The sequence below is a fragment of the Hemiscyllium ocellatum genome, chromosome 24 (assembly GCF_020745735.1).
Source record: "Hemiscyllium ocellatum isolate sHemOce1 chromosome 24, sHemOce1.pat.X.cur, whole genome shotgun sequence".
In the NCBI taxonomy this organism is placed as follows: Eukaryota; Metazoa; Chordata; class Chondrichthyes; order Orectolobiformes; family Hemiscylliidae; genus Hemiscyllium; species Hemiscyllium ocellatum.
This window is the reverse complement of record NC_083424.1, coordinates 28,875,431-28,888,065: the sequence shown is the minus strand read 5'-3', so window position 1 is coordinate 28,888,065 and position 12,635 is coordinate 28,875,431. Positions and strand designations below refer to the sequence as shown.

The window sequence follows — 12,635 nt, the reverse complement described above, 5'->3', positions numbered from 1 at the left end:
CTGCCTGACTGGCTGTGTTTTTCCAGCACCACACTTTTTGACCAATATCTCTAACCTGTCAAACCACCTTAGAATCTTATATGTTTCACCCTCATTCTCCTACGCTGTAAAGGCATAACCAGTTACAGTAGCAACACACAGTACAATTATATATTAATAGATGCTGCATGATAACACCAATAATAGGAAGTTCATTTACATCTAATTCATGATATCATGGAGGGAAAATCAATAATTGAAGAATAGGAATCTATACCTCAGTCACATACTTCCCACCTGATGTTGCACTAGTGACACGTAATGGCTATGATTAGGCTGGCTACACCCTCATTGGAAAAATGGAATGTAACACAGAATACTCAAGAAGAGGCATTACTTCTAGAATTCAAACATTAGAATTGGGGACAATAAGTAGAATCATTTGACCCGAATTATTCATGTTTTTACCAGCTCCCAAAAGAGCTACCCAGCTACCCATTCTCCATTCCTATCCAAATTCATTGCTTTCAAATATATATTCAGTTATCTTTTGAAACGTCATATGGAATCCACCTCACCACTCTCCCAGATAGCACATTCCAAATCCTAACAAATCCAAATAACAAAGTTTCTCTTCATCTCACCCTCAGCTCTCTTGTTGACAATCTTGAAAATGTGATTTCTTCTTACTGATGTACCAACTAGTGGAAACAGAATATCCTTTTTCACTCTTAAAATTATTCACAATTTTGAACACCTCAATAAGGTCATCTCATAATCATCTCTGTTCTAAGAAGAATAAGCCCAATTGCTCTAATCTTTCCTTACATCTGAAATCCCTCATTCCTGGTATCATTCTAGTAAATCTTTTACTCTCTCTCTCCAAGTGTTTAAGACCATAAGAAATAGGAGTGGAATTAAGGCCATTTGGCTTATCGAGTCCACTCCACCATTCAATCATGGCTGATGGGCATTTCAATGCCACTTACCTGCAGTCTCCCCGTATCTCTTAATTCCTTGCGAGATTAAGAAATGATCAATCTCTGCCTTGAAGATATTTAACGTTCCGACCTCCACTGCGCTCTGTGCCAATGAATTCCACAGGCTCACCACTCTCTGGCTAAAGAAGTGTCTCCTCATTTCTGTTCTAAATTGACCCCTTCTAATTTTAAGGCTGTGCACATGGGTTCTAGTCTTCCCACCTGACGGATACAAATTTGCAGTGTCCACCCTTTCTAAGGCATGCATTTTCTTGTAAGTTTCTATTAGATCTCCTCTCAACCTTCTAAACTCCAATGAATACAATCCCAGCATCCTCAGCCGTTCATCGTGTGTTAGGCCGACCATTCCAGAGATCATCCGTGTGAATCTCCACTGGACATGCTCGAGTGCCAATGTGTCCTTCCTAAGGTGTGTGGCCCAAGACTGGACACAGTATTCTAAAAGAGGCCTAACCAGAACTTTATAAAAGTCTCAGTAGCACATCGCTGCTTTTACATTTCAACCCTTTTGACATAAATGACAACATTATACAAAATACGGAGGAATGGGATTGTGGGAGACACAGCAGTTTGGATCAGTAATTGGCTTGCTGAAAGAAAACAGAGGGTTGTAGTTGATGGAACATGTTCATCTTGGTGTCCGTTTACTAGCAGCGTACTGCAAGGGTTGGTGTTGGGTCCACTGCTGTTCGTCATTTTTATAAATGACCTGGATGAGGGTTAGTAAAATTGCGGATGGCACCAAGATCGATGGAGTTGTGGATAGTGACAAAGGATGTAGTAGGTTGCAGAGAAACACAGATAGGATGCAGAGCTGGGCTGAGAGGTGGCAAATGGAGTTTAATGTGGACAAGTGTGAGGTGATACACTTTGGCCGGAGTAATCAGAATGCAAAGCACTGGGCTAATGGTAGGATTCTTGGGAGTGCAGGTGAGCAGAGAGATCTCGGTGTCCATGTACACAGATCCCTAAAAGTTGTCACCCAGGTTGACAGGGTTGTTAAGAAGGCATACAGTGATTTGGCCTTTATTAATAGAGGGATTGAGTTCCAGAACCAGGAGGTAATGCTGCAGCTGTACAAAGCGCTGGTATGGCCACACTTGGAGTATTGTGTACAGTTCTGGTCACTGCACTATAAGGAGGATGTGGAAGTTTTGGAAAGAGTGCAGAGGAGATTCACTAGGATGTTGCCTGGTATGGAAGGAATGTCTTACGAGGAAAGGCTGAGAGCCTTGAGGCTGTTTTCGTTAGAGAGAAGAAGGTTGAGAGGTGACTTAATAGAGACATACAAGATAATCAGAGGGTTAGATAGGGGGGACAGGGGGATCCTTTTTCCAAGTATGGGGATGGCAAACACGAGAGGACACAACTTTAAAGTGAGGAGGGAGAGGTATAAGACAGATATCAGAGGTAGTTTCTTTACTCAGAGAGTAGTAAGGGTATGGAATGCTTTGCCTGCATCAGTAGTAGATCCACCAAATTTAAGTGCATTTAAGTCGTCATTGGATAGGCAAATGGATGTACATGGAATAGTGTAGGTGGGATGGACTTCAGATTAGTATGACAGGGCGGCACAACATCGAGAGCCGAAGGGCCTGTACTGCGCTGTAAAGTTCTATGTTCTAACATTATGTTTGCTTTCTTAACCACGGACTCAACCTGCAAGTCAACCTTTAGAGAATCCTGAACTAACACTCCCAGACTGTACTTCGGCTTTATGAATTTTCTCACCATTTAGAAAATAGTCCATGCCTGTATTGTTTTTTTCCCAGAGTGCAAGACCTCATATTTGCTCACATTAAATTTCATCAGTCATTTCCTGGACCATTCTCCCAAATTGTCTAAATCTTTCTGCAGCCTCCCCACCTCCTCAGAACCAACTGCCTGTCCACCTAACTATGTATCATTGTCAAACTTCGCCAGAATGCACCCAGTCCCTTCATCCAGATCATTAATATACAAAGTGAACAGCTGCAGCCCCAACACTGAACCTTGCGGGACATCACTTGTGAGCTATTGCCATTCCGAAAAAGAACCTTTTATCCCAACTCTCTGCCTTCAGTCAAACAGTCAATCCTCAACCCATGCCAGTAACTCACCTCGAACACCATGGGCCCGCACCTTACTTAGCAGCCTCCCGAGAGGCACCTTATCAAAGACCTTTTGGAAGTCTAGGTAGATAATATCCACTGGGTTTTCCTGGTCTAACCTACTTGTTACCTCTTCAAAGAATTCTAACAGGTTTGCCAGGCACAATCTCCCCTTACTAAATCCATGCTGACTTGTTCTAATCCAGCCTTGCACTTTCAAGAATTTAGAAATCTCATCCTTAACGATGGATTCTAGAACTTTACGCTACAACTGAGGTTAGGCTAATCGGCCTGTAATTTTCCATCATTTGTCTTGATCCTTTTTTGAAAAAGGGGGTTACAACAGCAATTTTCCAATCATCTGGGACTTTCCCTGACTCCAGTGATTTTTTTTTAAAGATTACAACCAACGCCTCTGCTATTTCTTCAGCCACCTTTCTCAGAACTCTAGGATGTAGCCCATTTGGGCCACGAGATTTATCAATTTTTAGACCTTTTAACTTTTCTATCACTTTGCTTAACATGTTTCCTTAAATAATAAAGTACCTAAAACTGAACGCAATACTCCAAAATTGGTCTGATCAACGATGTGTACAGGTTCAGCATAATTTCCTTGTTTTTATACTCTATACCGACTATTTATGAATCCAAGGATTCTATAAACCTTCTGAACAACTATTTCAACTTGCCTGGCCAAATTCAGAGAATTATGCAAGTGAACACAAAGGTCCCTCTGCTCCTTTACTCCCTTTAAAGTTATATCATTGAGCCTGCATTGTCTCTCCATGTAACTTCTAATAAAATGTATTACCTCACAATACTCTGCATTAAAATTCATCTGTCAGGTCTCTGCTCATTTGGCCAGCTTGTCAGTGCTCCCCTGAAGTCACTCAGTGTCATCCTCACAATTCATTGCTCTCCCTAGCTTAATGTCATCTGTGAATTTAGGAGGTTTTTGCCCTCAACACAAACATCCACTTCCAAATTGTTAACACAAATCAGAAAAAAATAAGTGTCCCAACGCTTTCAACTCGTCTCCGATCTGAGAAATTCCTATTTATAGCTCGCCTCTGTTTCCTAACTTTTAGCCAACTTCTGATGCTGCCAAGGACCATCAATCCCAAACATTTCTAACTTGCTAACAGCCTGCTATGTGTCACCGTATCAAATACATTCTGACTGTCCAAATATACAACATCCACAGCAGTACCCTCAACCACTGCCTGTCTCTCCTTGGCAAAGAACTCAATCAAATTTATCAAACATGACCTGCCTTTGACAAAGCCATGTTGACTGTCTAGTATTACGTTATTTCACTAAAATTACCTTATCCCATATTATGGCCTCTATCAGCTTTCCCACTATTGATGTTGAGTTGACAGGTCTGTAGTTTCCTTGGTTATTCTTTACCCCTTTCTTAAACAAGTGTCACATTTGCAATCCTGCAGCCTTCTTGGGATTAATCCTGTATTCAGAGGGGCCTGGAAAATTTCTGTTAACAGTTCCCCAATTTGCTTCCTTTCCTCCCTCAGCAAACCAGGATATATCCCATCCAGGCCTGGTGACTTCTCTACTCGAGAGTTGACAGCCCTTCTAGCACCTCTTCTTTACCTATCACTACACTACACAGTTGCTCAACACCCACATTTTCAACGAGGTCAATGCTACCATTTTATAATTTTGTAAAACAAATAATCGTTTAGTACCTCTGCCATACCCTTTGCTTCAGTGAACCATTTACCCTGCTAATTCCGTATGGGCCCCACTCTATTCCTCATTAATCTTTTACTGTTAATATGCTTGAAGAACATTTTGCTATTTGTTTTAGCAAAGCCTGCCATCCTTTTCTCAAGCTTCCTCTTAGCCTTCCTTATTCCAGCCTTCGCCTGTCTCCTCCATTCGAGATACGAGTCCGGTATGCATCATGTGCCTCCTTTTTTAGCTATACAATAGTCTGAGAGTAAATGGCTATTTGGCATTTTCTTATTCTAATAGTCATGACATACAGGTGAACAGTGAACATTAAAATATTGTACATTTAATTTTATACTGAAGTTACTAACGTTCTACAATCCAAATGCATGATTAAGACCTCACCTTCTTCAGAATCCAGGCCTTCTTTTTCACTGGTCTCAATATCTGCTTCATCATCTTCAACATCTTCCTCCTGAAAATATTCAGTAAAATTAATTTCATCATATGATCAACAGAAAATAATGATTATACACTGAAAAATAATAATTAAAAATAATTACCTGCCAGATAATTTAGGAATTATTTTAGTTAAACAATTATACAATACTGTAATCCCTTCCTTCATGTTGGTTTATCACATGTGTGGCGAGGCTGCCACCATGAGAATGCTTTGAAGGTGAAAATAGGAAAAGGGCTGGGTTTCTTTCCGTGTAGTCTTAACTTTAATAAACAGTCAATTCTGAGAGACTTATCTTTTAAAAGTAATGAAAATGTAATACTTCTCTCTCCACTCATCATTTTGAGTATCCTAAGTATTTCTGTTGGAGTCAATTATAACACCCATAGGAAACCAGCTTTTTAGGCAGATTAGCTTCTCCTGGAAGTGGACTATATGAGGTAGAACCGGATGATTCTTTGTACACATTCCGTAATGACATTTTCCAGAATACTTTCATTGCAGATTTTCCTTTCTTTTCTTTTATGACAAGCTCCTTCACCCATCAAACCATCAGTACATTGCCTCAACCCTTTGATGACCATGTTTACAAAGATAGCAGAAGTAGTGTAGCATTCTGCAGTTGAACTACAAGGCATAATAAAGACATCAAGTGGGTATGAAAGGCATTGCAGAAACACTTAATTAGCCCTGCTGCAGTCAAGTGGACTGGGCATTTACTTACAGTTAAGTCTAAGAGTGCTGGCTGGACTTCAGTTTCAAGCTGTTCACAGACGTATCCTCTGTTGAAAGTGGTCTAAAATAATTAACACTATTGAAGCCAGCCTGTTCCAGAAGAGACTAAAGTACCCATTAAATGCATCCATCAAAAGGTTCAGTGAATAATCTGTTGGAAGACTGGACTGTACAAGTTTTGGTACTGAAGAATTGTCTGTGTTAGCTTGTAATAAAACTCTAGAACAAACCAACCTTTTCTGACAAAGCCTTTTCAGAAACCTCTTCTTCTTCATCCTGTTCCTCCTCATCCTCCTTCTCTGATGATGACTCTTCTTCCTCTTTCCCAGAAGTTTCCTCTTCCTCCTCTCCTTCACTGTCTAGCTTTAAAGGTTTTGCTGGCTTTCGCCTCTCGGTGACTGATTCCAAGTCTCTCTTAGATAACTCAGAAGAATGACTGGCTACATCTGACATGTCTCGGTCACGTTCAGACTCTGTTACAGGTGATGAAGGGATGAAATTAGAACTTTGCATTTCAATAAATCCACCTGACCATCCCTCAGCCTTCTTGTTAAGTTATAAATCTTCTCTAATATATTCAGTTCTCATTGAACCTTTCATAATTAAATAGTCCATTTGTGACATAATCTACTTTGTGACATCATAACTGTGACATTACCAAAGGATATTTTACAGCAGGTAACACTCAAATGTGCCTGCAGTATCTGTCACACATAATATTTCAGTCACAAATTACATGAAGTACATACCAAATAATTTGTGACAACTAATATCGGATCCAATGCATAATGAAGTAATCCAAAGTGAGATATTGGAGATTAAATAATATAACAGCAAGTAGGGGAGAAGCTGGGGAAAGCACTTAAGGGAGCAACTTTTAAGGAGGTTTGAAAATGGGGAAGAGACAGTAAAGTATAAGAATTAAGAACAGAATTCCAGAGTCTAGAAGCACAATAACTGATATCAACTCCTGTAACTAGTGCTGGATCGGAGGGAAGGCAACCTATATAAGCGTCATTCAGAAAATTTGAGTGAAGCATTCTTGAACTACAGTTCAATGCATGTAAATGCGTCAAATGTGGACAAACCTTCATCATCATCATCCAGTGGAGTAGATGGTCTAATTCTCTTTTGATCACCTGAGGAGGCAGCATCAGGTGGCTCTTTCCTCTTTACCTACAAAAACACATGACTTGACATTCAGAAAATCTTAGTCATTCATCCATTGTGAACAATCTGTCGATCAATAAACAAGGAATTGCAATAGATTTGCCTGTGCGCAAAGATATTAAAGCAGTAAAATAACACTCACATTTACATATTGCTCCATTGAAAGTATTCACTTTGAAGACTTTAGTTCCAAACACCAAGATGTTAAGACTGGCCTAAAATAAAAACAAAGTGCTGCAGAAACTCAGCAAGTCTGGCAGCATCAGTGGACAGAGAAACGGAAGGAACGTTTCGGGCCCAATGTGACTTCTTCAGAACCAGCTGACCAGTTCCAAACATGGTTCGTATTAGACCTGAAATGGTGCCTTGGTTTTTCTCTCTCTCTCTCTCTCTCCATGTGCTGCTGAAAGTGCTGACTTTCTTCAGTACTCTGTTTCTTTTTCAGGTTTCCAGCATTCGCAGTATTTTGCTTTTGTTTTGTTAAGGCAGGCTAATGCACAGCATCTGTTCCTGGCTATCTTCTGTTTCTAGTCAGTCTACAAATAATGCTAATTATATATATCTGTGGAAATTTGTCTTCTGTAATCAAATCTGCGATCTTAAATGTTTTGGGAAAATAACTCTGTTGCAGCCTCATACTTCAACTTCTCAAATGTAGAAAGACCATCAGGAAGTCAAGACTGTCTGAAGATTGTCTTCTGCAATGTTCTGACAAACGTTGCAGTGTTGTAGAGCTGACAAGGTACTCCATTAGGGGGCAATGACATTAATTTATCAGAATCCAATTGTCAGGGAGAGGAGAACATTCCTTTTATTTGTGCAGGAAAAAACCCCAGAAAATCCAATCAGAGCTTCATTTCAGGATACTCCACACCATGTCAAGTTTTAACAGCATTTACCCAGATTCAGATTGGCCTAAGAGTTCAAGTATACGAATATTAAATACATGTTTCCATAGAGTTGTAAATGGTCATGAAAACATTGACGAAGATAATGAATCACCCAATGTCCACTGAATTTCCAATCTCAAACCACCACCACCACCACTTAAAGCCCATTCTGATCACATTTAGCAGGGTTTGCAAATTAGAAAAGTTCATCAAATAGTTCTGCCTCCATTTTTATTTTGCACACACTCTGTCTCACATCCCACATTTACTGTTTCCAGCCCAGCAGCAAGAGAAAGGCAGTGAGCAAAGCAGTGAGAGGGGAGCGAGGAGAGCAGAGGCCAGGATGAGGGTGGGCGAGTGGAGGGAAACGGAGGGATGGAAACAGGAGGAAGGGTGTCAGTGGATTAGTAGAAGGAAGCAGATCGAGACAGCTAAGTGGCAAGAGAGATGATTGAGGGAGTAAAGCAGTGAGCAGGACGGTCGAGGCATGGAACTGACAAGCACAGGTTTCTGTTGACAGAATTGAGAGGGATAAGAAAAGGTAGTGAGCAGGAGGCAAGTAGAAAACATAAGAGTAAGTTACAAAGGAAGTTAGCAAAAGGACTTTTGCTGAGTTAGGTTCAAGGCAGTCAATAGATTTTTATTATAAAAATGCAGGTCAGGAACCAGACCCATCTTCATTACGTTTTCTTGTTGGAAGTGAGTTTTGTTTCGCACACCGGTTTTTAAGAACTCACTGTGGTATTTTCTCAGATGGATATATGGTATTTGCAACCTCACTTTTGTGCTACTGGGTAAGGTTTGTTTGCGATTGCTCACTGCCAGCAAACCACCATTGTCTTAGACCTAATGACTAGTGTTGGAGGATACTCTAACATAAGTATATACAGAAAGGCAGTATTCTTGGATAACAAGAAGGTCAATTGCCTAGTAGCTGCAAGTACAATCATATTTGGTCAGGTGTATTTACTAGGATCTTAGACAACTGGTACAGATACATTTGATCCCCCGAAAGTGGAAATAGAACTCATCTCTACCCACATACTGTGTGACATTAGTAGAATGGAGCCAAAGTAATACTAATATTAAAATGCTTCAGAACCATTACATTACACTAAATGAAGAGTGACAAGCTAGAGATATCTGAATTCCAAACTGAGATTCATGATACTTTTGGACATTTATAGATCAAACGATATGGGATAGGACAAGAAATTGGGATAAAGGAAGATGATTAGCTATGACCTTATTGACTAGCCACGTGGGCCCATCCTGCAATTGCTTTTACATTCTAGTTAGAAAATAAATTGGTCAACTTCCAGAGACTTAAGACATGGCAGTGGATTTGTGGGTAACCCAACTCATGGAGAACGAAGCCAGATGAGTAGGTAGATAAGAGATGTCCTGGGAAGATGCTATCTCCTTAAACTGGTTCTGAAACAAAACATTTGTGCGGCTGGTTCCAAAATGCATGCCTCATGTAGCCTGTGGCTACACCAGCTGGAAGATCCCTTTTTTTAATGTGGTTTGCACCAGTAAAAAAATGTAACTAATTGTCTTTTGCACATTGAAACGAAAGACATCATCTTGCCAGCTTATCCAACAAGTGGCTACAACGTGGCTTTGAACCCTTATCCAAAATGAAGGTAAGTGTAACTGGACTTACAAAAGGAGCTGCTCCTCCAAACACAGGCTGGTTATTTCATAGAAACAGTGTATGATTTCAGGAGCAATGAGCTGCTCAGCAAGGAATGGTTTCTCTCAGCCTGAGGACTTAGACTGCAGGGGTGAGTCCGCAAGACTGGGACAGGCAGCATTACAGGAGACTATGACTTGGGCGGACAAGAAATGAGGGTCAGGCTGGCGCAGTAGGCGAAAAGAATGAGACCCGCTTCTGCGATGGTGATAGTGGTGCATGAATGACGAGGGGCAATAGGTGTGGAGCCAGGCCATGACCTGGATGTGTAAGTGCGATCAGTGGGGTTTAGTGCACAGTCAATGAGTAGCTGTGGCTGCAGAACGAGGGAATGGCTGAAGGATATATCAAGAGTAATGAAATGGGGTGGATGAATGACTAAGTTGGGGGAGGCATATGCCAAGGTGGGGTTTTGATAGATTGAGTGAATGTGGCATAAAGGGTGTGTGTGAATGAATAAATGGGGGTGAGGGAAGTTAAAGATGAGAGTAAATGCAGGGTATCTGAGTCAATGAGAGTGCGTGGATGGATGAATGGGTAAGTGAATGATCAACTATCTGATCATACATCCAGCCTTCCCCTTCTCCTACCTCCCCAATAACCTATTCACAAAAATGTAGAGAATGGAGAAAAATTCAGTCTGAAAGGCAGCCCGCTTCCAACCCTAACTTGTGTGAAAATCACTAAGGCCAGCTTATCCACTTGCCAGGAGTGGACCATGCACAGTGTTAATTAAATCTGACTACTCAGTTCACTCTGGTCTCCAGCTGCCTCATCACTAAGATGTGGAGCCTTATGTTTTTCTCTTCCTAATTCTGCTTCTTAACCAGAAAAAAAAAGTTTTCATTAGTTAGATGTGCTGTTTGGCACTTTTTAAAGGTCATTTTTATGAAGTACTCATTCAATTGTTGTTTTGTTCTCTTTTCCTGAAATGCATGCTTACTGTAGTGGTAAAAATGACTTTTTTTTCTGAAACTGACTCACCAGTCTCTGAATAAGAGAAAACTTAATATATCCATCCCACTCCACCCATGAGTAAAGGTTGCACAACACCATCAGAAAAGCCATACTACAAATGAAAAAGACCTAATGTTTAAAACAAAGACGTAGTAAAGTAAGAGGAGCTGGGGTTGGTGGTAAGAAAAGTTGGATGTTAATTTATCAATCTTATCAATGGAGCCAAGAAATTAATGCAACACAACCTATCAACTGAAACTGAACAAAAATGGAATCCAACATTTAAATGGAACTCTATTTTGAATCAGAAAGTCATTCATCAGAGTGTTGTTAAACAATTACAACACAAAAACGTAATGCTATTTTAAAGACTACACAAGTGTCTCAGGGGACAATGGATGAAAAGCTGTGTGTTGAGGAGTTCTCCACCGAACATTATTTTCCAATGTTGCAATGAATTAAGGTATTTTTGCAAATCATAAATTTGTGGCACTTCAAACACTAGAATTAAAATGAGAAAACTGGTACCAAAAATGATGTAGCGATAATACTGACTTTAACAATAGGTTTGTCCTTTGGTGATACTGTGCTTCCCTTACCTTAAAGGATGGTAACCGGATCGCACCCCTCAGTCCCATGCCCAGTCCCATGCCTTCATAACCAAGTCCTTCTCCTTTGGGCCAGTGCTCCAACAGACATGTTGAAGCTGGTGCTGATTCTTTAGGCTTTGGTCTCTCCTCATCTTTACTTTGATCTGCAGATTTTATTGGTGCCTGTGAAGCCTGTGGGAAGTGGTGATGAAAATAAAAATAATTACAAAAGTATACACTAAATGTACAGCTGCAAACCAACCTAAATCCAATGAGAATTCTACAGCTGAATTCTGAAATTAGCAACCATTATCTGAGTAAAGCATTTTATTACCAATACAATGAACTTTTTTGATTCCAATATAGTGAAGAGAGCCTCAAATAAAATTCCAATGTAATAAACATGATTGAATGTGATGCTTGTTCTAATACATTAACTGATGAATATAATTATGAGTATGTCAACATCAGATTGTTATACTGTCAGTCAGATGGCTCTCTCCAAATCTTATAACAGTCTGCAGATTGATGTGCATAGGTAACTTGACTGGGTGTGTTTTCAATGCTTCTGATTGAAGATTAAGTTCATTGGTCCATCCTCTTTTATTCTTGTTATTCTTTCTAGTTGTTTCATTTAACAGCGTGGTTCCTAGACCGCTGCAGAGGGTAGTTAGGAGTCAAGCATGTTTATGAGAGACTCGACTTACCATAAAAGCCAGACAATGGAAGAATAACAAGTTTCCTCCACTGAAAAAAGGACATAGTGCATCAGCTAGGTTTCACAAGTCCAAGCAACTAATCAGAATTGAAGCCTTCTCTGTCATCTAAAAAAAGCTCCTGTATGAAATTAGTTTGAGGCAACCTTCGCTGACTTCCATCAAGGAGAACAGAACAGGTCACTGGCAGCTACACTTCCCAGAGGCCATGGAATGGTAAGTGTGGGAAGTGGAAAAATATCATACTGATAACATACACGTGATATTTTGACTTTAGGGTACAAGGGAGCTTTATTCTACCTCATCCAGGAATACAACTGCTTTGGGACAACCTGAAACTAACTGGAAAGTACAGGTACTACTGTTCCTCGTACTGATGTCTTCACTAGATTATCACTCTCAATAAAGAATTAAAATGCTAGAACACAGTATTTTCTTTTAAAAAGGTAATGTTAAATATTAACAAATCTGGTGATTTTATTACCTGTAAATCTGAGTTGGTACAATCTTTGTAAACTTAGTGCCAGCTCAACCAATATACCTGATTTAATTGTAAGCATCTTTTCAACAGCAGCAGAGGCAATTCACCTCAACATGCAGTAGGCCAGTCACTGAGAAAACTCAAGACTCCTGCACAAGAACGTGGCTGGCTGTGTTTT

General features: G+C 40.1%; 1 protein-coding gene across 1 annotated transcript in view; it reads right to left on the bottom strand.

Annotated features, from left to right (window-relative positions):
• Positions 1 to 12,635, bottom strand: part of setd1ba (SET domain containing 1B, histone lysine methyltransferase a) — a 142,215-nt gene that overhangs the window by 27,610 nt on the left and 101,970 nt on the right. The window contains exons 8-11 of the mRNA XM_060843638.1: positions 11,270 to 11,452; positions 7,046 to 7,133; positions 6,192 to 6,430; positions 5,168 to 5,237 (exon numbers count right to left, since the gene is read on the bottom strand). Of these exons, the coding sequence (XP_060699621.1) occupies positions 5,168 to 5,237; positions 6,192 to 6,430; positions 7,046 to 7,133; positions 11,270 to 11,452 (580 nt within the window). The remainder of the gene's footprint in view (positions 1 to 5,167; positions 5,238 to 6,191; positions 6,431 to 7,045; positions 7,134 to 11,269; positions 11,453 to 12,635) is intronic.